Source organism: Apiospora phragmitis (assembly GCF_038363925.1).
Source record: "Apiospora phragmitis strain CBS 135458 chromosome Unknown utg000005l:1.0-4161743.0:1.0-4166827.0, whole genome shotgun sequence".
Taxonomy (NCBI): Eukaryota; Fungi; Ascomycota; class Sordariomycetes; order Amphisphaeriales; family Apiosporaceae; genus Apiospora; species Apiospora phragmitis.
This window is the reverse complement of record NW_027117403.1, coordinates 2,140,711-2,161,479: the sequence shown is the minus strand read 5'-3', so window position 1 is coordinate 2,161,479 and position 20,769 is coordinate 2,140,711. Positions and strand designations below refer to the sequence as shown.

Genomic DNA, 20,769 nt, shown 5'->3' with positions numbered 1-20,769 from the left:
AACCACTGGAGCACATATGGAACTTGAATATACCTTTGCTACATGGCAAACAGCGGCAACCGCAACCGCGGCCGCTATTACAGGTTGTCTGGAAAACTGAAGCGGACGTATATGACCCATTATCTAGTAACGAACACTTTTAGCACTGAAAGAGAAACCCGGTCCCCGAAATATCAATGCGCGTCTGCCATACCAAGATAAGGAAGAACCCAACTCGTGCCCTGCCTCCGGCCTAACCTACCATTCCGTTTCAATTCGTTTCAAGATTAAAAAAAAGGTAGGTGTGTTTGTTTCGTGGTTCTCGTCTTTCATAACCTAGTCTCTATGCCATCAGATGGATGTCATGGTGTTGTTGCTCTCGAGACTTGCTGCCCTGAGGTGGCGTGCTTGCTTGAGGGCGACCCTGTGTACTGATTCGTCTCTTCATAGTATGCTTCTAGGTCTTTTCTTTCTGTCTTGCTTGGGGAAGTGGGAAGTGCAACTGATGCTCGTTCCTCCCGCCTTTACTTGCTTCCAGGTACGGCGTATTTGCTGGTCCACTCCTTCGCTGTCGCGATCGCGCGGTTCTCGTCCTCCTTCCAGTCCTTGGCCACATCGGCGGCCAGAGGGTCGTCCGGGTTGGGGGCGCCAAGCAAGGCTTGGATCGACAGCAGGATGGTTCGAATCTGCAGGGCGGGCGACCAGTTGTCTGTTGGCAGGGTGGCAATGAATGTTAGTCACATGCTGGCTGGTTGGCTGAAGCTCCCAAGATGTGCGTGAGATACTTACTCTTCAGAACATCGAGGCAGATGCGGCCCAGCTTGTCAACGTTGGGGTGGTAGATCTTGGTGAGGAAGCGGATCTTCGGGGCACCATGGGGTAGTCGTCGGTCAAGAACAACTCGAGCTTGAAGACACCGCCTGGTTGGTTATGGTTAGTTAGATATATACTCGTATTTGTCGGCGACTAAAACGGTATGCATTTTTGTCGCGGAGAGGAGGCTGAGCTTATCGGGGACTCACCCTCATATGGCGATCCTGACGGTCCGTGGATCTCGACATCGAAGTATCGCAGGTTGTCATCGTGAGGTACAGCACTAATGCCGGGCACACTGTTGATGTAGGCATCAGAATTAGTCCACAAGTCCTATCATATCGCGCATCATTATGCAAAGTGAGGGAGGCCAGGTTGTTGGAGGTAGATGATCATGCGACTTACGGCTCCGACATGAGGCGCTCCGTCTCTTTCACGATGCGCTTGGGAAGCGCCATTTTGGGGAGGGTTTTCTGGGTATTCTGGTTTCGGAACAGGAACACGAGTCGTAACGAGTGGTAATGGGCTTTGCTGGGAAGAAAAGGTGAGTGGAACTCTCCTGTAATCGCTGAGCTTAGGGGTTAGAAGCAAAGAAGGTGTCTAAGAAGCTGTATTGGCTGGGGCCGGGAACCGGAATCGTGGGGTCAAAGAGAGAGGCGGCTCTGCTTCTGATAGTTGGCTGCAGTCTGGAAGTGGGCTGGAGGTGAAGCTTGGTGGGGGTTTTTATGCTCGAGGTACCTATCATTGGCGGCTGAACAGAAGGCACCTCACTCACTCTAAGTAGATAAAAATAGAAATGACCCCCAACTACTTCTATGCAAATGCAGTCTGTGTATTGGTATTGGTAAAGGTTGGAATGAGGTTTGCATTTTTTGTCTAAATACAGGCAGCAAGCATTGAACAATCAAGCATGTGCAGTACACGTTGACCTATCTAAGTACCTCATGCATCATGTGAGGATGCACTTGACGATAAGAGATGCTTTACATAATCACGGTTGCCCCTCGTTCCAATAATGGACCTGACTAGATAGAAGCTGGAATTGCATAACTACTGACATATGCAATTGCTTGATAGTACTATGCATGCATCTGCAGTGATGCATCTCCAGGAGCTTGGACATGAGGAGGCGCTCATTCAATGTCCATCGTCACATCCATCAACTATATTAAATTCATCAAACAAACAATTGGCACCATCGCAAAGCACACCATAATATTCTGACCATTCTGGCGCCATCGTATGCATGATGCATGGTGATGCTACACATCTCCTTTTCTAAGTCATGCAGAGCTCGATAGGATCTCTACGAGCCAAACACGCGCAACCATGAGTCGGAGCTGAAAGCTGCACCACCTTCAAAGCCGATATATCTCAGCCTCAGGTTGCTTGCCTGATGCAAGGCCAACTGAGCTCCAGGGGAATAGCTTATTAACCGGAACTCACCATGCCATCGCTTCTCGATCCTTCCAAGAAGGGCAAGACTATCAAATCCGCTGCTGACAGCGAGACCTTTGATGCCGATGTAACAATTTGTGTTGAGGGCCTTGTAGGGTCGGCCACGATATCCCCTCGGGTCGCGATGTTGCACTTGCTTCGTAAGTGCATATATGCCTTGACATACTTGCTTCGTGCATAGGTAGCTGACATTCCTAACCGAATAGGCCTGAAGGTCTTGCTATTATTGACTTGGACTCCCCTTACAGTGGACCTCGCAGACTGAGCAGTCATGGCCTGCCCTGGCTGGTGGTGGATGTTCAATGGTCGCCTTTTGCGGCTCGTGACTACTGGGTTGCATCAACGGCAAACCACCGATGTTTGATTTGGAACCTCAACTTGAGGGAAGCTTCTGCCAATGGTGCGATAGAGCACTCACTTCAAGGCCATAGCAGGGCTATCACCGATATCAACTTCTCAGCCCACCATCCAGATATCCTTGCGACATGTGCCGTAGATGGATACGTTCATGGTTGGGATCTGCGGAGGCCGCGGCAGCCTGTACAAACATACTGCGATTGGTTCGCTGGTGCCACGCAGGTTAAGTACAATCGCCAGGACCCATTCATCCTAGCCTCGTCCCATGATCGGTGGCTTCATATCTGGGACGAAAGGAAGCCCTCTGAGCCTCTGAAGTCAATAAACGCGCATACGTCCAAGATCTATGGCCTCGACTGGAATCGTACTCGGTCTACTGCCCTGGTCACATGTTCATTGGACAGGTCTATCAAGTTCTGGGACTATGGCGTGTCGGATGAACCTGAGCGAATCATTCGGACGGATTTCCCGGTGTGGAGAGCACGGCACACCCCCATTCGGCTCGGGATTACTGGCTATGCCTCAGAGCGATCCAGGGAACCTCTATTTGTATAATACCCGCAGGGGTGAAAATGAGCCGGCCACCACCATGCCGATCCTGTAAACATATTTGCTGGGCACGGGAGCCAAAAGGCCAAGGAGTTTCTGTGGAGAGGCCGGGGAATATATCCGATGATGGGATCGATAATCGCGAATTTCAGCTCGTGTCGTGGGGTGAAGATAACGAGCTGCATCTAAACAGAGTTGATCCCGGCATACTTGAGACTGTCGGCCACGTCAAAGGGGGGCCCGCGGTGAAAAAGCTCATACTCACCCGAAAAGGAGCCACTTACAAGACGTTCCGCTCCGTTGACGACAACGCGAGACGAGAGAGAAGGTCGGCGACCATGAGTGATCCACGCCCCGGTAGCGGAGGAGCGCAGTATAGGCGAAGTGCATTAACTATGGGAATGCAGACTCAACAACAGTCTCGAACCGGCTCCCTGCCATCTTGGAGAGGCCCTTCGATGAAAGCAAAATCATCCACAGGGAAGGCAGCCAACCGGAGCCTTGATCAACTCGGCTGGATGAAAGGCATTACTATGAGTAGAAAGAAGAGCTTACAAGGGAAGTACCTCTAAGGAAGGAATCAAAGGATTCCACCATGTTTGGTTCCGGTTTCCACGGACATTGGGAAGAACCAGAGCCTTTACAAGAGGAGATTGTCAGAATTAGTCAGCAGTTGCCGAATGTGCAGTGGGACAAGATTGACCTGACTGGCCTCATACTTGATGCTTCATTAAAGGGCCCCTGGGGCACAGAAGGTGAAACCATCTACATCAAAGTCAAGGTGGATGTGCCAAGTAGCTACCCCAAGTCGAGGCACCGAAGTTCTTGATCGAGAAATCCGCTCTAATGTCGGAGCAAACGTACAAGAAGATTGATCAAGAGGTAAATCAGGTTGCCTATCGCTTTGCGAAGAATAAACAAAACTGCTTGGAGGTTGCTTTCACCTACCTTCTCGGCGAAACCGATCTCTCTAGCAGTACCAATTTCTTCAAGAATGTCAAAGACTTGGATGACGAGCTCGATCCTCTCGCAGATGAAAGCTCAAGCGAAGACGAAGCGGATGAGATACCCGCTGGGGGCTCAGCAAGCATGTCCCAGGAGCTGACCGCGAGCGTAGAGCTTGATGCAACACTTGCGCCGGTCAATCGAGCGACGGTGCCCCTATACCTCGGCTTCGCGGCGGACGATGGTCGAATGACGGAAGGCTCGTCTGTTTCTTCCCTTCAAAGGAAGAAAAAGCCAAAGCTTTGCTATTTACTCCCACCGACACATTCAAGGAACGTCCCAAGGGTGAGCCAACGTTCGCAGGATTCGGAAGATTGCAGCAGGAAACTCCTCCCCCAAGACAGAGACATTTGTTGGATGAATCTTCGATGGTGGGCGACCATTCCGATTCCGAGGATGCAGACGACTCATCAAGCTCGAGCGACTCTGAGGAAACATATATGCACAAGGTCAGCATGTGGTACACGCCTGGAAGACGCCTCAGAAAGACATTTAGTGGTAGCTACTCGATGCGCTCTAGTGGTGGAGGGACAGGGGTAGAGACCGGCACCGGGACCGGCACAAGCAGACGTCGTTCTACAAAACCCAAGAATGTTATATCACTCCACGACATGTCGGATCTTCTGCCATCGAAACAAGAACTAGCTCAAGAATATTCCATCTTTGGTGACGGGCCAAGGTTTGTGAGCACAATGCAGAAGTAGCTCTCAAATATGGTCGATATGACCTTGTCCATGTTTGGAGGTACGCTGCGCTACTGCTCCGAAGGGATATACCGCTCGAGTTGCTTGAGCAGACGCCACGGAATAGCTCGGTCCTCGTTGTGGCCAAAAACATTGTCAGTCACATACGAGATGGCAAAACAAGTCCAGGGAGCTCGGAGAACCAGTTAGCAGGCAAGGTGAAATGGGGCCTGCACCCACTCGCCAAAGAGTTCATCACTGACTTGTTCAATTACTTTGAGCGAGCAGCCGATGTACAAATGCTGGCAATGCTCTCTTGCGTCTTCAGCGAAGCCTCTACTGAAGATGGCGTCGCATACGCAGAATCTCACATGACGCAACCTGAGACACCTCTTGGGATGAAGGCCCCGTCCTTCTCGCTGGACTATTTCCACCGATGCGTCGCTGTGGCATACTAACACCAACTACAAAAGCCACGTCAACTCAGGAGTGCCGACTCCCGGCACAATACACACGCCTGTTCACATCCCTGGCTCTTATGGGTCTGAGGGAAGGGTACTGGCTAGGCGATCCGGGGTCAAACTCCTATCCACCTGGGGGACACCTCCACCAAAAACTACACCTCGCGATAGCATGTCAGATGCCGACGTTACTCAAAGTCTCTCAACATCACCAGAGCCCCGACTGTTCCGTCGCGCCAATACTGCTCTGAGCACGGGATTCGCCTCTAGCTTTCCGCGACCCTTTACAAATACTGTCTCGTCCTCGCCTCCTACCAAGAAACGACCAAGCCCAGGAGAGGCGATCCTAGCCAACCTCACTCCCAATGTAACCTGGGGTGGATCGATGATTCTTGGTCCAACATCTGAACCAGCATTAACAACACGAAACTCGTACTCCGATGATGAGCAACGGAAGGACGATATTCCGCTTTCTGTGATCAATAGCATCTCTGTGGAGATAGAAGATCAGTCAATCTTTGATGACGATGGGTGAATGACAACACCCCTGCTAGAGCCAAGTCGAGAGACGGCATATTCGACATACCGGTATGCATATGCAGAGATGCTTCATATGTGGAACCATCCCTTGGCACGGCTTGAGATTTTAAAGTTCAATGTGTTGAAAGAGGATCCCTCCATGTCGCATTTCGATAGTTTTGGGCAGGAAAGCTTCCCAAGCTCCTACCACAGTCCCGATAACATGAGTCATACTACCCTGGTGCATCAAGGGAACTGCCTCGCCTATAGTGCTGGCAAAGAAGGAGCATCTACAAGAGTACTCTCTTCTGGACGCGGCCTCGATGTTGTTGGATACTGTCGAATTCATGAGACACAACTAGATCCCATAGGATCCACCTACGGAACAGCAGCGCCAGGGGGCGCAGTGGGCACCTGCGAGCGCTGCAAGCGCATGCAAACCCGACTGTTCTGCGTGTACTGTCTTGCTCCGTTAGACGCCCAGTATGTGCCGTGTCTCGGCTGTGGGTGTGCCCTCCACGAAGCTTGCCTGGCGGAGTGGCATTCTATGGGTGAGACGGAGTGCCCTGCTGGCGACGAATGCAACTGTGCCGAAGAAGCTTGCAACGGCCAGGTGGAGCGATGGGCCGCCATGATGGGTGCGCTACGCCAGGGCAAGCTCCGTAAACCTTCCGAGGATTTAGACAACAATGCCTCTGCAATCACTGCAGGAGGAAGAGGTCGCCACAAACGGGCAAACTCCATCGACAAGAATGATTGGGAGAGCGTGGCCAGCGGTTCGCAGCTCCCGGCGGCGGACGGCCAGGGCAAGCCCTTGCTGAACGTCGATAGCCAGCCGACGCTCAGCGCTGCTAGAATCAGCCTGGGCAATCGGTTACGGAAGTCGGCGGGTCAGTGGGGAAGCTCGGCTAGTCTTAGGAAGAAGGCAGGGCCCGGTGGCGGAGGGGCAGGATCTTCAGGTCTCGCAAGACGATAGGGGAGTTTTTGCGACTGAGTGTTACTGCCCAGGAGTTGGACAGAGACAGAAAGAGAAGAGGGAGCGACCTATATACTGTGCTACATTTACGACTTTGTGTGCTGTACGATTTATGCACTGGTCCGGCGCGGCGTTGAGGTGGCATTGCAAGGATTTGAACAGGCAATGAGCTTATTTTGCTATTCTATGGGTTGGATTCTGCGTATATATATGGATGTAACATGGAGCTTCGAGATATCCAATCCAGCGTGACATAACCACTACAAGCTACAGTCCTGCCGGGCCTCCTTGCTCCTGGGCATCATGTCGGTTTTCCGTGAACAGCTGGTTTGATCATGATAGCCCATCACATCCCATCATAGCGAACTTCCTCAAAAGCCATGCCCTTTCCTTGGTTCTATAGTTCTTTGAGGGCGAGTCAAACGCCTGGAGGGACCACTTCGCCATGTATTCATTGCTGTCTAGAGAGTAATCATCTGTGCGATGCTTTGCTATACTCTGCATTTCCGATGTCTTCGTCTAGAAACTGTTGACATTACGACAAAGGGCTCCAGATACGGAAGACCAAAAAACACAATATGGCATCAACCACAAGCATGGGTTTTCAGCCGCAACTGCATGGAGTACAGCTCACACTCATTTAGTATGACTCAAATAGATTGCAATCTTCACATCACCTCTTAGAACTATTGCGTAATAAATCGAATTCTAGCGAGGCCGCTACGTCTTGTGCAATCAGAAGGGGCATGCCCTGAACCCCTAGAGGTACATGCACTCACTACCCCTACTTGAAGGACCTATCTGCCTATATATTCACTCTACCATTGAATAGATGGCTCCAGTTGGAGTCACGCAGCAGCCCTTTGCTACATTCAACGTCAGCTACTGGATTCACACATTCTGAATCTGTATATAAACACCCCTTCCCCCAGATCTCAAGCCTCTTTTTCCTCCTTCCCTTCCAAACCTCCATCACCAACCGTCTCTCAGACTTCACCATATCCGGTGTCTTTATTGCACTTACTATCCCCTCGCAGTGACTACTGCACTCTCTTTGCCGCCTTAGTAGTCCCTGCTGCCGCAGACTACTAGCTAACGCAAGCTCGTTACTCTTCGTTCGGGACTCGGTTGTCGTTGCACATACTCAATCAACTTCATTAGCACTCCGTCGCTTATCGTGCAGTACCCGCTCCACGTCGTTTGGATTCGTTCGTCGTCGTGTGGCACTCGCACCATCCACTGAACGTCGTCCAACGTTCGTTTAACGTTAGGGAACACCCGCCAAACGTATTCGGCGCCGGTTTAACGTCCTCGGTCCCTAGTAAACGTCGGACACTGCCGTTACACTATCCTTGAAAAACAAATTCTTTCGCTAAGATGAAGCTTAGTACCGGGGAGAATCTTGTATCATTCTGAATCACTAACGCGCCCAATAGTTTCTGCTCGTAGCCATTTCGACTTTCCTACTTGCTGTCCAGACACAGGCAAGCTACAGTTACGGCAAAAACAGCACTGCTCTCACTGCTGCTTCTTCGAGTACCCAGACCAGCCATTCTTCTGCCAGCCATGTCACCAGTTCTGTCTCTGTCAGTTCCTTGCCTACCGCTCCAGCTCCCACGCCTCCTTTCAGCAGGCAGACGACTGTAGTCGACCCCACACAACAGCATTTCCTCTTATACCTCCGTACCATACGTTCTCACCTGCCCGGGTCTCACCACCCCATGAGGACTTCTTGGAGCTTCAATGGCACGCAGACGCTCCCCATGCCAACTGGTGGCTCTGTCACCTCCTCCCTTAGCGACCACCGGAGCACACATGGTTCCCCAATGCCTTCAGCTGCTGGCACTCCTCTCCTGCCACTTCTGCCCACACTACCACGTTGAGACCAGATGGCCCCAACGTTCCTAAAGTCACAGGCTCGCACAACGGAGATCAACATACGGAAACAGGTGGACTTCCCCCAGTGCCCACGGTATACCTGACCAATACCATGTCGCGGTGCTCAGATTCCACCACGCAGTCAACTGCGGCAGGCAAGGCATTCACCTTCTCTGGGCTAACCATCTCGCTCCCCTGGGATACAGTCACACTCAAGCCAACCACCTGGTCTGTACCACTGCCTTCGGTGCCAGCCACATTTATCCCCTGTGCCTGTACCAACCGAGCCCCTTGGTGTGACCCCTGGTAGTGGGGATATTCTTCCACCCCATGGCGCCCCCGCCTGCGATCCCCATCGAGTCCCGTCCCGCCGAGCAGAAGCGCCAGGGTGCCCCTACAACCTTCGTTACTATAAAGACGATTGTGTCATGGCAGAACCAGTCCACCCCATTCCAACATGCACGGGCAATGGGGCCGAGAGTAGCGGCACTGTCATCACGGAGACATTCAGTTATCCAGCCGGGACCTTCACGCACAACCACACGACAGGCAGCTGGCCGGGGAACACCTTTACAATCACCCATACGCAACAAGGTGATGGGTACAAGACCATGCACTTCCCCCCTCATGAGGTCGTTCCCACCCCGGACAACAAGGCCGCGAGAGCAGAGGATCGGGTCAACGCCGCCGCGATAGAGTGGACTTCCGCTGGCGCGACTTCGACGACATCGAGTGCCACCACTTGGGCGACAGATAAAACCCTACTCAATCTGGTGTGACACGGGCATCTGCTCGACGTACTGCCACTGCGACCAGGATGGCAACGTCGACTGTAGTTACGATCCTGGCCACTGCCGCGGCACTTGCGTCTGAAAGACAAGCTAGAGGGTCAGCGCCTTGATGAGGAGGCGGGGAGGGGAAGCAGATGGGAAAGAGCTGTACGATACGGGAGTTATGGTGGCGTTGGTTTCTTCGCCGCATGGACAGTTACAGCTGTTGCGAGCCTGAGCTCCTAGCTAGGCTTGCTGGTGGCCTCCTTAATGGGAAGAGGCAAACAGACAGACGTATAGATTAATTGATTTCATTTGTCATATATATGCTTGTGATTCTCAATAATAAGTTATCTTGGCGGGTTGGTTAGCATCGTTCTGTTCTACCCGTTCGTGAAGGTGGTGAGGCCCAAGCGACTCATCTCCAGTTCTTCTGAGACACAAGAATGCTGATGGACAAAGCCCGAAGGAATCATGCAGGATGCGGAATCTGTTGAGAGACCACCAGAGCCGATGCGTTGTTTGCTTTCCAGTCGATTGTACGTGATCGTATTTGAACTCAAGTATTAGGTGATGATTGCAGATAGTTCGGGATAAGACGGTACTGGAAGTAATAAGTGCGTGACGCTTGGGGGAAACCCTCTGTTTCTATTGAAGCTACTGCTATTGTTCCTACTTTCAAAGTTATTCTTGGCTGCTTGGCATGCCGCATTGCCCTTCATCAAGTAAAGATGATTATGTCACAGTCACATACTGATCTACCTCCTACTTGCCGGTTACCTTTAACACGGGCAGATTGCGTGCTTGCCAACTCAACTGCAGGTACGACAGCTGCCCCACCTCCACCGACGTCACCACCGGTAGACGAACTCGATTTCATTACCAACCTCACTCCTAACATCTACCTGAACCTTACGAAACATCAACCTAGGATCTCCAGAGATATAGAGCCTGTAAAACTTGAGCCGATGTGAACATCCCCTACCATGGTTTCCGTATTGATTGTTGGCGCCACGCGTGTAAGTAGACGGTGGGAGTTGTTGGGTAGCATTTTGCGGCTGCAGTCATTAACGACGCATAGGGCTCGGGTGCTTCCTTGACGAAGCAATATGCTTCTCAACCTTCGACAACAGTATACGCCACTACTAGATCCGACTCCGGACCGGACGGCTTTCCAAGCAGTGTCAAGTGGCTGCCAAAATCGATCTCCTGAAGCCGGATGTCGGAGATACGCTTACAGGGCAGCTGAAAGGCCAACAGCCGCTCGACTTGGTGGTTTGTACAAACCGTATCCGCTGGACTGGACGAGCGCATTGCTTATACTAGGAACCCTATAGATCATCACTGCTGGCCGCTTCACGACCGAGGACTTCTCTGCCGACAAGGGCCCCAACTGGCAGGAAGAGGTGACCATGTACACGACGAGCTCCATCGCGCCCGTCTTCATCGTGCACCGGCTGGCCCACGCCGCGCTGTTGGGGAAAGGTACCAAGGTGGTACTGGTCTCGAGCGAGTCCGGCAGCATCACGCTGCGCCACGAGTCCGAGGGCGGCGGCAATTACGCCCACCACGCCAGCAAGAGCGCACTCAACATGGTTGGCAAGCTCCTGAGCCTCGACCTCAAGGACAAGGAGGTTATTGTTAGTATTGTACACCCGGGCTTCATGCGCACAGAGATGACCAAGGGGGTCGGCTTTGACAAGTTCTGGGACGCTGGCGGAGGTAAGCATTCCCTTGCAGAAAGTAGAGCCGTGCTATGCTGTGGTGTGCTGTATTTTGCATGGCCGAGCTAACTGAATTGTTCGCTGTGTAGCTGTGCTCCCCGATGAGGCTGCGAAGAGCCTAGTGGAATGGGCCGAGAAGCTCGACATGAACAAGTCCGGGGATACTGGGCTCCTCGTGGACCAGGTAAGTCATGGCATGGCGCCGAGGAACATGATATACGAATCTATGCTGTATTGAGCCAAGCTAACATACGATAGGTGACATTGGCACTGCTGAACCGGTGTTAGGAACCGGCTTGTCTACACCATTGCAGTTACCCTGGTGAAAAGCAAGCCAAGATTGACGTCGCATACCTCGTACCGTAACGGGCTTGCGTATGGCTGGATGCCTTCAAGTGTATCGCATCGCCAGTAGCTAGCAACCCAACTGTAGCCCATCAGCCCATCTCGGGGATATTATCTCGCCATGGTAGACCTTGCGTCTGTCTGTCGCAAGGGAAAGTAATCCCGCACAACGTGATCAAAATGCATACCTCTTAGCCTCATTAGACCATTACGGACTTTGACCCAAAGAAGCAAGAGAAAAAAAAGGGTGACCCCTGCTGCAGCTCGCATGCCATCTCACGGGCGGTGAATTCTACCCCACAGGATGCACATTGCCTACCTCTTACATACATACGTGTATACCTGCTTACATAGTGATTGTGGGGTATACGGCAATGTAATAACTTAACTTAGTGGCACTTTACTAGGAGCAATATAAGTAGCAGAAGGGGGGAAAGGAGGGAGAGGCTATTCCCACATGTGGATTTCAGGGTCTTCTTCTCGCGATCTTTTGCACGCAATTTGCTTCCTATACAGTACGAGTATATCCTAGTAGATACTGTAGCCGGGTAGAAGGAAGAGAGGTTCTGGAAGGCGCCACTCCCAATAATTACAAACATGTAACAAGTACAGGCAACGGTAACATAGGTAACATACTGCAGGTGCTTTTCAACGCTAGAGTATTTGGCTGAAATGCGCCTGGCCGGAAAGCTGGAAGGATGCTGAATCCTGGAGCCAAAGCTTGAGGGGTTCGTTGCACCGAAGCGACCTGCGCGACAGCCGCAACAATAAAGAGCGAGACAAAGAAAAGGCGACCAAGCGCAGTGAAGCGAAGCATCCAGCATACTCTCCTGACAGCGGTGAAAATGGCATTACAACTTCAAAAGAATGGATACGGACCAGCTAATCGAAAGGGGTCCTAATCCGAGCTAGAAGACTGCCACCCGTCGGCCACGACCCCTCTCAAGCTCCACCTGAAGCCGGGGTGGAAGATTTCCAGGGCCCAGATGGGATTAGCAATGGCCTCGGACTTCAAAGGGTATGGCCTACAACGCTACGTGTGCGACCAAGATGGCTGCATGAGATCTTGCGGGAGGTTGTCTAGGCTGATCAACAAGCAAGATCGAGATGCATTGATGAGCGCTGTCGCCGTGGGATGTAAGAACCAAGTTTACCTAATCACATGCAACAATCAATGAGCAACGAGTAATGAGCAACGAGTAATGAGTGGGCATGATGCATAAACACTCTAATTCCCAGAAGGAACTGCAAAATGGAAATCAATCCGTAGGTACTTACCGAATTCGAATTCAGATGTTTCCCAGCTTTTCCCCCGACCCAATGTTGGCTGCATGGTCACAGGGATCCTGTCAAACGGGATGGGCCTGCCAATAAATAATTCGTGTTATCAGGTGATCCTGGCCTCTGCTACAATGTAAGCATGCAATACGATACGACCTAGACTGCCGAACGAGCTACACGACACAACGCAACGAGGTAAGGAGGACTCACTATGCAATATCAAACCATTGCCCAGTGGACGGGCATATCAGTGAGCAGCAATGTGAACAGGCAAGTTCGTCTCAAGTGTTTTACATGCTACTGTATGTAGAATCAAGCTGTCCGAGTCTCAAACTATTCCTCCTGAGCCGTGTCTTGGCAAACGTCCAATCTGTTCGACTTCCAGTATTGGCAGCTCGGTGCGTACCGTGCAGTGTATGCATCAAGGTTTCAACAATAGAACAAAACATGATCGCTTGCTCGGGCCAAACAAGTGCTACTGTGCTTCTCAAGTGACTCGTGAGCGTCTAGCCAGCTAGTAGGCTTATAGTAGCTGCTCGGGATCCGCTTGTCGAAATAGGCGAGCACGAGAATACAGGAGGCTAATGAGAGAGATTCCACTACTCTGCAAACGCGACCGAGGTCGACTCCCTCTTCCTCTACAGCTATTTGCGGGAAGAGCCCGTGGATGGGCTCAGACAAAGTCCTGACTGACTCATCTTGGCTAAAATGATTGTTAATCCAACTGAGAGTCTGAGATGGTCCATTAGGGACTTTCGCTTGCCGCAACAGTTCGTCTGCCTGTTCAGCCCGAGTTCAGGTAGTTCCCCGGACGCTCTGATGGCGGGCTAATTACTCGCCCCCCTTTACCTGATTAGTGGTCGGTCTCGACTTTGCGCGTGTCTGTGATCCTTGTGCCTGCGCCTGCGGCGCCCGCCGTCCGCCTCGGAATCAAAAGATATAGGCCGTCCTCTATCCGTACTCTGTACATGCATTACATAATCCTGACTATACCACCTTAATGAGTATGTAGCGTATAATGACCCACGGGATCCTGGCTGGGCTCAACCGGCTGAGCTTATTAGCTAATGGACCATTAAGCCGGACAGGGTTCATCGGAAGGCAAGACCGCCTCTATTCCTTCCTCTCAAGCTTGTATCAGGCGATGTTGTATTGAGTGAGCGAGCGAGTGTCGTGTCTCTCGTTGAGGAAAAGGTTATCCTCTATTTCCTTCCCAGTCTGCTGGTTCCTCCCAGTCTCTCCTACTCTCCTTCCCTTTCTCAACCCCCGTCCATCCGCTCGCCCTTGCGATTCACCTTACGCAACCACACCTCACTTCGGCTCTCGCTTTCGCTCTCTCACTCTCACTCTCACGCTCACTCTCACGCTCACTCTCACGCTCACTCAGCTTGACCACCATCGTCGTCCAGCACCCACTCTCACTTTTGTTGTCACCTCACGGCCTTATTTAATAAAATCCCGTCCTGGCCGTGCAATTCCCCAAGCCCATGTGTCTCTTCCACCCTGGTGCTGCCAAGAACGCCGTCGAATCCAGTCGAGGCCCCCAATTTTTATTTCTCGAGCTGGCCCGGTCCCCGCTTTTCGACCACCTAACATTTACCAGAAGCCGGCTAGAGTCCATTGATCGCTCCCGAGACCGCCCACCTAACCTAAAAAAGCCCAAGATCAGATTACCAGCGTGATTAGCCAAAGGGGCCTTCCTGAGAATCACAACAAAAGCCGTTGGCTCTAGCCCAGGGGGAAATTCTCAACTCTCAATTCATTTCACTCGCTTGATTAAAATACAATCTCCCACATTTCCCGGCTAGGTTTATTCCCATTAGATACTCCATTAGCAACACCCGCATCTGGACTGGACTGGACATCGCCAAATACACCTCCCGGGGGCATCCATATCCATCCTGCCCCGGTCCAGCGCCCAAGACAGAGAGAGAGAGAGAGAGACAGTCTAGAGAGAGGAGAACAAACAGTGAGAAGGGAGAACGAACGAGAGAAGAGCCGCCTGCGAACCACCCAGAAGCCGCCGCCGTAACCCCTTGCATTTCCGACGACCAGTGCCTAACCCGTTGGGAAGCGGGTAAACTCAAATTCAGGAGTCCCCCAACCAGAAGTTGCACCAGAGAACCAGCGACGCCTGCGAACGAGAATCGTCTGGTGTGGTTTTGCAATGACCAAAAAGTCTCTTTCGACGTCGAGATCCCGGAATTCCCTATCTATTCTAACCCACCTGTTCGCTCACCAACGCCTTGTCACCCACCTGCCTGGCTCCAGGCGTAACCCTTAACATTTATTGACGCAGGTAGCCGCATTCCCGCGACACAGCTACACAACGCAGTCAATACGGCTACCCACGTCATAGGCTGTCGCTGAACGGGGGAAAATTCCCTGTCAATCTGTTTCCTCTCCCACCTTTCCCCCTTCGCCCACTCGACGATCTACATCACACCCTCCCCCTCAGGAATTGACGTATCTCCCGAACGTCTCATCACAGTTCGAACGAGCGTCTTGGATTTTGACAACCCTGACAAGTTCTCGACAACGACTGGTTGGGGTCAGGCGGTGGATTTTAACCTTCCGAAGCCGCGTGCGCAATTACCACCGCACTGTGGATTATTAGCACAGCAACGTTATACGCATCGCATCCTTACCACCCACACCACTACCACGCACCACCAACTCCATTTCCTCCATTCCTTGACTTGGTTGATTGATAGACATATATATCGGCCACCGGAGCATCTGTACCGTTTGCCTTCCCTCTCTCGACAAACATGTTTGCCGATCATTCTTCAGGTAAGGACGACTGCATTCCCTTGACGGGGTGGCACCTTGGTTCCCTGTCTTGTCCTCCCCCAGCTTTGTTTCCAAGCGGATCAGACCAGACCAGACCAGATCGATCGCCCGCCCTCTCCCAGCAAGGCCATACTCGTGTCCCCCTTTTATTATTCGATATCCTGATACCCGGGCTGCCTTGGTTCCAGTGGAGACCAGATACACACTGCCACGCATCAGCACGCTTTTCGCAGGTTGGGCATTGGCGGCGGTCCACTCAAGCTGGCCAGTCTCCTGTCTCGATTGAGCAGCTTGGTGTTTCAGGATGCCCTTTGCCTTTGACATCCCCCCCCCCCCTTGCCGGTGCACACTGATAAAAGAGGTCGCTAACCATTGTCCTAATCGCTTCTTGCCATAGGCCAGCCCACTTCCTCTGCTGGGCGATCCCCTGGATTAACGCTCAATCTCTCGTCAAACAACCCCTTTCGCAGAGGCGCTCCTTCACCCAACGGATCCAACAGCTTCTCTCCGCCTCCACCACGCTCACCATTTGACGACCCTCCTCCTCGCCCAGTTTCGAGAAATCCCTTCCTCGATCACAACGCAAACAACACCATCACACCAGCATTTCCCATTGATCGAGTAAAGTCGCCTGACAGCATGGCGTCTAAAGACGGAAAGTCACCTACTGCCGCAGAGTTGTTTGTAAGTGCCTACCCAGATGTGTCTTCCTCCACCAAACCTTTTGTTTCCCACATGATGCTTCCTCGCGTGTTGCCGCCAGTAGCACCTGTCACTGACCTATCTGTTTAGGACAACCTGACGCTTGAGGAACAGAGTGCACAGAAGGCACCGCTTCGCCCTATGAACAAAGCGCCGCCTGGACGTCCTCCTAGAGGCGAGAACCAGCCACCGCGCGGTCGTGGCCCACCTCCACGTGGCGGACCCCCTCACCGTCCTTCTCGATCTCAGGAGGAAGCAATGAGAGCCCGGAAGATGCATGGACCCCACGCTTCTACTGGCGGCGACAAGAGTTTGCTCGATTCCAAGCGTGCCGAAAGACGTCCGGAACGCCGCCCGCGTCGCAATTCGGACACGTCTATTATGGATTCGCCCTTGACCGAGGAAGAGAGGAAGCTGATCGAGACGAGACGCCGCGAGCGAGAGCGACGACACCGCGAAAGAAAGGATGACAAGGACGTCAAGGACCCCACGAAGAAACCCGAAACGCCTCGACTTGATTGACCAGCTGGATGCCACCAGCATCTACGGCACCGGACGTGAGTATTTGCGAGACGTCCATGTCGTTTGTATCGCTTCTAACATGATGGTGCTATAGTTTTCCATCACGATGGTCCCTTTGACGCTCTCAACCCCACCGCAACCGCGGCGGTCGCCGTGCGCCCATGCAAGCATTCCCTGAGGGCTCCCTCAACAACTCGCTTGGAGGCTCAGGGCCTCCGAATTGCGAGACCCGACCATGCCACTTTCATGGGCCACCATGACGACGAAGCCCACAAGGACTACAACTTTGTTGGCAAGGACAGAAACGGTTATGATATCAACGGGCAGCGCAGGGGCGAACCGATTATCTTTGATCCTTCGCAGCGAGGGTCGATCTTGCACGGAGATGAGAGTATAGGACTGGGAACCTCGACCTTCTTGGAAGGAACTCCGGCTGCCCGCGCCGCCATCGCACGACGGGAGGCCGAGGCGGCACAAGAGAACATGGATGGAGGATTGCAGAGAAAGAAGTCGCTGGCTCAAAGGATCCGAGGTATCAACCGACCGCCTCGTGAGCCTCGTGAATATAACGGAGGTCGCTTCACCAACCCCGAGGCCGCTTATGGGCCGCGCTCGGGGATAGTGCTGGAGAGAGAAACCCCTTCTTCGACGAGTTTGACAAGGATTCGGAGCGCATTACAGTCAAGCAGAAGAACGGCGGCCCAATGTCACCAGGATCAGCCGATGGCGGTCGGTCCCCAGGACCCCTACGGTCTCGAACGACGAGCAACGTCTGATAGCCTCAATGAGGCCCCAGCCAAGCTGCAAGGAGGTGGCTTCCTCGGCGCATGAAGAGCTTGAAGGGTGGTAAGCGACAGCGACCCGAGGTCCCGCCTCATGCATCTCCTGCGCCACCCACTCCCGGTCAAGCGGTCTAGGAGAGCCGCAAGGAAGCAGGAAACAAACCGACGCATAGTGGCCACGTTTGGCGAGAACGTGGCTGGACGTGGTCTCAGGGGTCCTAAAGAGGCGAGAAGCAGAATGAAGACACTTTGTTTCTACACATGGGCTGCGCTAGGCTGGGTTATGATTCGGGCTGGTCTCGGCGGAGCTTGATTGCTCTCAGCCAGGGTCAGGCCGGTACAGCTAGCCGCGTCTGCATTCTTAGATATTTATTTGGTTGAGGACAGGACTGATTTGCCATAACTTACGAAAACGAGGAAGGCAGTTGACCGCGACTGGTACAGCGTGGATGTCCTCGCCTCGGCACTCCTTCAAAAGGTCTTTTTGTCAGGATACCTAGATAGCTTCTTTCCAGTAGAGTGAAGCAAAAAAAGGGGAGGGCGAATATGCAACCGAGAGCCACGAGACGCGGGGCCAGAGGCACCTACATAAGTAAGGGGGTGCCGATGAAGCCGTCGGTCGTCTGTCAGGGGCGGTCGGTGCATGGAGTTTCAGGAAGCCCGCAAGTCGATAATAGTGGTCGATTGAACAACATATGTATTAATGTATCTTTTTCACTCGTTCGATTCAATCTGCTGGTCCCAACTCTCTACAAATTCCTCTATCGTAAAGCTACTGAACTGTGGTTTTCCAAGTTGACGGCCAAATACTGGGCTTGGGCTGTCCCGGATTTGCGCATGTGCATAGAAGTACCTGCGGGTTGGGGTACCTTGGCTAAGCTTTACCTACCTACCTAAGGCACTCCGATTTGATCGCAGCGAGTAAATGTCGATAATGCAGTCATATTTGTTCTCAATGCGAGGTGAGATGGCAAACCCGATTTAAGTGGACATACAGGGCCTCGTAGCCAATCATGACGCAATCCAGGTCCCTGACGAACACACGTTCCTGTAGAGTCAGACATCGTCTCAAGAAGCCTTTCTTCGCCATGGAAAGCGCATACAACGACGACGAGCCGCCGCCGCCGCCGTCGCAGGCCAGCTCGCACTTCCCGCTGGAGCCCATCTCGGGCTCTACGCTGTTCGATGTCGAAGTCGCGCGCAGGGAGCAGCTGCACCGCCGCGGCGCGCTGTCGACGGGCTGCGCGGAGATCGACCGCCAGGTCCTCGGCGGGCGCGGCTTTGAGCGGGGGTCCGTTGTGGGCATCAGTGCTGAGCACATGGATACGGGACTTTTGGTGAGTATCACTGCACTAGATATCTACTTGGCAGTTGCTGTGGGCTGGCGTTCTGATCGATATATATATATATGTCCAGATTGGCTTGCAGACTATAGCGCACAGCGTGCTCGCGAGCATTCCAGGAGGTCGAGGGCCGGGAACAGCAGCAACAGGGCAGCTTGCGCGACAGCAACAGCCTCCCGTACTCCGCGCGGCTGTCATCACTACGCTGCCTGCTCCGACCATCTTGCCTCACCTGCGAGATGTCATCAAAGTACAGGCAAAGCTGAAGCTCGGTGGCCCCAGAAGTCCACCAGATGTGGTCGATGCGGCTACAAGGCAGTGTTTAGAGCGGATATCGGTCTCCCGAGTCTTTGATATCGAGGGCCTGTGGGAGGTCCTGAGCGAGCTCGAGTCCGCGGCCGCGTCGGTGGAGGATGAAAGGCCTGCAGAGCCGAACGATACCACAGGGAGAGGAGGAGGCCGAAGAGGAGGCCAAGGAGGAGGATACTGGGACGGTTCATGGTCCCGGCAGGGGCTTACCAGCGTCCTCGCAAAGGCCGCCTCCACCGTCGCCGTCGCCGTCGCCGCCGACAGTCACCAAGCTTCCGCCCTTACGCATGCGGACCGAAGTACAAGACAGCGAAGAGGAAGACGATTTACTACTTTCGTCTCTCCTTTATCGTCCCTCCGCTCTACTCCATCATTACCCCCGGAAGCTATGGGAGAAATACCAGTGCCCGTAGCGCCAGCGCCAGCAGCAGCAGCAGCAGCAGCAGCAGCAGCAGCAGCAGCGCCGAGCCGCCAACCTTCCTCTCCTCCACCGGTACCCTCGGCGACCACGGACGAACCAGTAGCACCACGGTCGCCGGCAGCTCGAAGCTGTCAACAATCACCGCCGACCCTACCGCCGAAAGAGCAAGAGCCCGCAGCTTCTCCAGGACTCCCTGACATAATCCTCATAACGCACACCTCAAGTCTGTTCTCGGCTGTTTTCACAGCCCGTGACAAGACATCCGCCCACACGACTCTGCAGCTCCTGAGTTCCCACCTTCGCTACCTGTCCCGCTCCGCCGGGCCTCTGATCCTCCTTCTCAATATCACCTCCTCCTCGACGGCCCCATCTACGACAAACCCGGCCCAGCCGCCAAGACGGCAAGAGTCTGAGCAGCCGCCCAGGCCGCTCGACCCCAGCCTCCGTTCCATCTTCAACCCGCCGCCCCCTTCGCATCTGGGCTACGCCGTGACGACGGCCCATGCCCTGAGCCGCAAGAACAAGCCCGCGTTCGGGCAGACATTCGCCCAATTTCTCGATCTGCATCTCCTCTGCACCAAGGTCCCGCGGTCGAGGGGAAGATGCCGAGGTGTTTGTTTCCTCCACTACTACTACTTCTGCTGGTGGGCGCCAGCAGCAGCAGCAGCGTCCGGTCCAATACGCGTGGGTCGTCGAAGCCCTGGTGGATGAACTCGGTGCTTGGGAGTGGGAAGATGATGCTCCCGTTGACAAGAAAGGTAGTAAGGGAGAAGAAAAGATGAGGAAGGAGGGGAAGAAGTGGAAGGTCATCGATAGGGAGCAGAGATGGGGAGCTGTCGAAGTGCGGCATGCAGGTTGCCAGGTGGTCGATGCATTTGATGCGACGAGACATATGACGAGACCAAATGTAGAACCCATACGGCTGGCGGCTGGGTTTGGTGGGCGGCGAGTATAAGCTTTGACCGTTGGTTTATTTGGCCGGACTGACTAAACCAGTGAGGAGTACTTCACGAAGAGAATCACCGAATGGCTCATGTACATGTGGAAAAGCCTTGCTTAGTTCATTTGTTACAGCTATGGTCGACAAGGTTAATAATCA

At 53.2% G+C, this 20,769-nt stretch overlaps 8 protein-coding genes across 8 annotated transcripts; 7 read left to right on the top strand and 1 right to left on the bottom strand.

The window, feature by feature from the left end:
* Positions 1-503: 503 nt before the first annotated feature.
* Positions 504-1,250, bottom strand: PG994_004707 (uncharacterized protein; the record flags this gene model as incomplete). The annotated part of the gene is made up of 4 exons (XM_066856116.1): positions 504-688; positions 769-885; positions 1,002-1,090; positions 1,198-1,250. 4 exons carry the CDS (start codon positions 1,248-1,250, stop codon positions 504-506), a joined length of 444 nt encoding a protein of 147 aa, XP_066718283.1.
* A 989-nt stretch (positions 1,251-2,239) lies between these two features.
* Positions 2,240-3,162, top strand: PG994_004706 (RWD- RING finger and WD repeat-containing protein; the record flags this gene model as incomplete). The annotated part of the gene is made up of 2 exons (XM_066856115.1): positions 2,240-2,346; positions 2,457-3,162. 2 exons carry the CDS (start codon positions 2,240-2,242, stop codon positions 3,160-3,162), a joined length of 813 nt encoding a protein of 270 aa, XP_066718282.1.
* A 589-nt stretch (positions 3,163-3,751) lies between these two features.
* Positions 3,752-5,840, top strand: PG994_004705 (WD repeat-containing protein; the record flags this gene model as incomplete). The annotated part of the gene is made up of 5 exons (XM_066856114.1): positions 3,752-3,937; positions 4,090-4,296; positions 4,434-4,840; positions 4,930-5,253; positions 5,318-5,840. The coding sequence occupies 5 exons, from the start codon at positions 3,752-3,754 to the stop codon at positions 5,838-5,840; spliced, it is 1,647 nt and encodes a 548-aa protein (XP_066718281.1).
* Positions 5,841-6,047: 207 nt separating this feature from the next.
* On the top strand, positions 6,048-6,800 carry PG994_004704 (uncharacterized protein; the record flags this gene model as incomplete). Its single annotated transcript, XM_066856113.1, has 1 exon — positions 6,048-6,800. The coding sequence occupies one exon, from the start codon at positions 6,048-6,050 to the stop codon at positions 6,798-6,800; it is 753 nt and encodes a 250-aa protein (XP_066718280.1).
* Positions 6,801-9,106: 2,306 nt separating this feature from the next.
* PG994_004703 (uncharacterized protein) lies at positions 9,107-9,457 on the top strand (the record flags this gene model as incomplete). The annotated part of the gene is made up of 1 exon (XM_066856112.1): positions 9,107-9,457. One exon carries the CDS (start codon positions 9,107-9,109, stop codon positions 9,455-9,457), a length of 351 nt encoding a protein of 116 aa, XP_066718279.1.
* A 977-nt stretch (positions 9,458-10,434) lies between these two features.
* PG994_004702 (uncharacterized protein) lies at positions 10,435-11,498 on the top strand (the record flags this gene model as incomplete). Its single annotated transcript, XM_066856111.1, has 5 exons — positions 10,435-10,467; positions 10,598-10,723; positions 10,786-11,170; positions 11,262-11,360; positions 11,431-11,498. The coding sequence occupies 5 exons, from the start codon at positions 10,435-10,437 to the stop codon at positions 11,496-11,498; spliced, it is 711 nt and encodes a 236-aa protein (XP_066718278.1).
* A 4,071-nt stretch (positions 11,499-15,569) lies between these two features.
* On the top strand, positions 15,570-17,646 carry PG994_004701 (mucin-1; the record flags this gene model as incomplete). The annotated part of the gene is made up of 5 exons (XM_066856110.1): positions 15,570-15,591; positions 15,989-16,275; positions 16,384-16,770; positions 16,820-16,850; positions 16,910-17,646. 5 exons carry the CDS (start codon positions 15,570-15,572, stop codon positions 17,644-17,646), a joined length of 1,464 nt encoding a protein of 487 aa, XP_066718277.1.
* A 1,039-nt stretch (positions 17,647-18,685) lies between these two features.
* Positions 18,686-20,625, top strand: PG994_004700 (uncharacterized protein; the record flags this gene model as incomplete). Its single annotated transcript, XM_066856109.1, is given in 4 exon segments — positions 18,686-18,934; positions 19,014-19,346; positions 19,476-20,200; positions 20,211-20,625. 4 exon segments carry the CDS (start codon positions 18,686-18,688, stop codon positions 20,623-20,625), a joined length of 1,722 nt encoding a protein of 573 aa, XP_066718276.1.
* Positions 20,626-20,769: the final 144 nt, after the last annotated feature.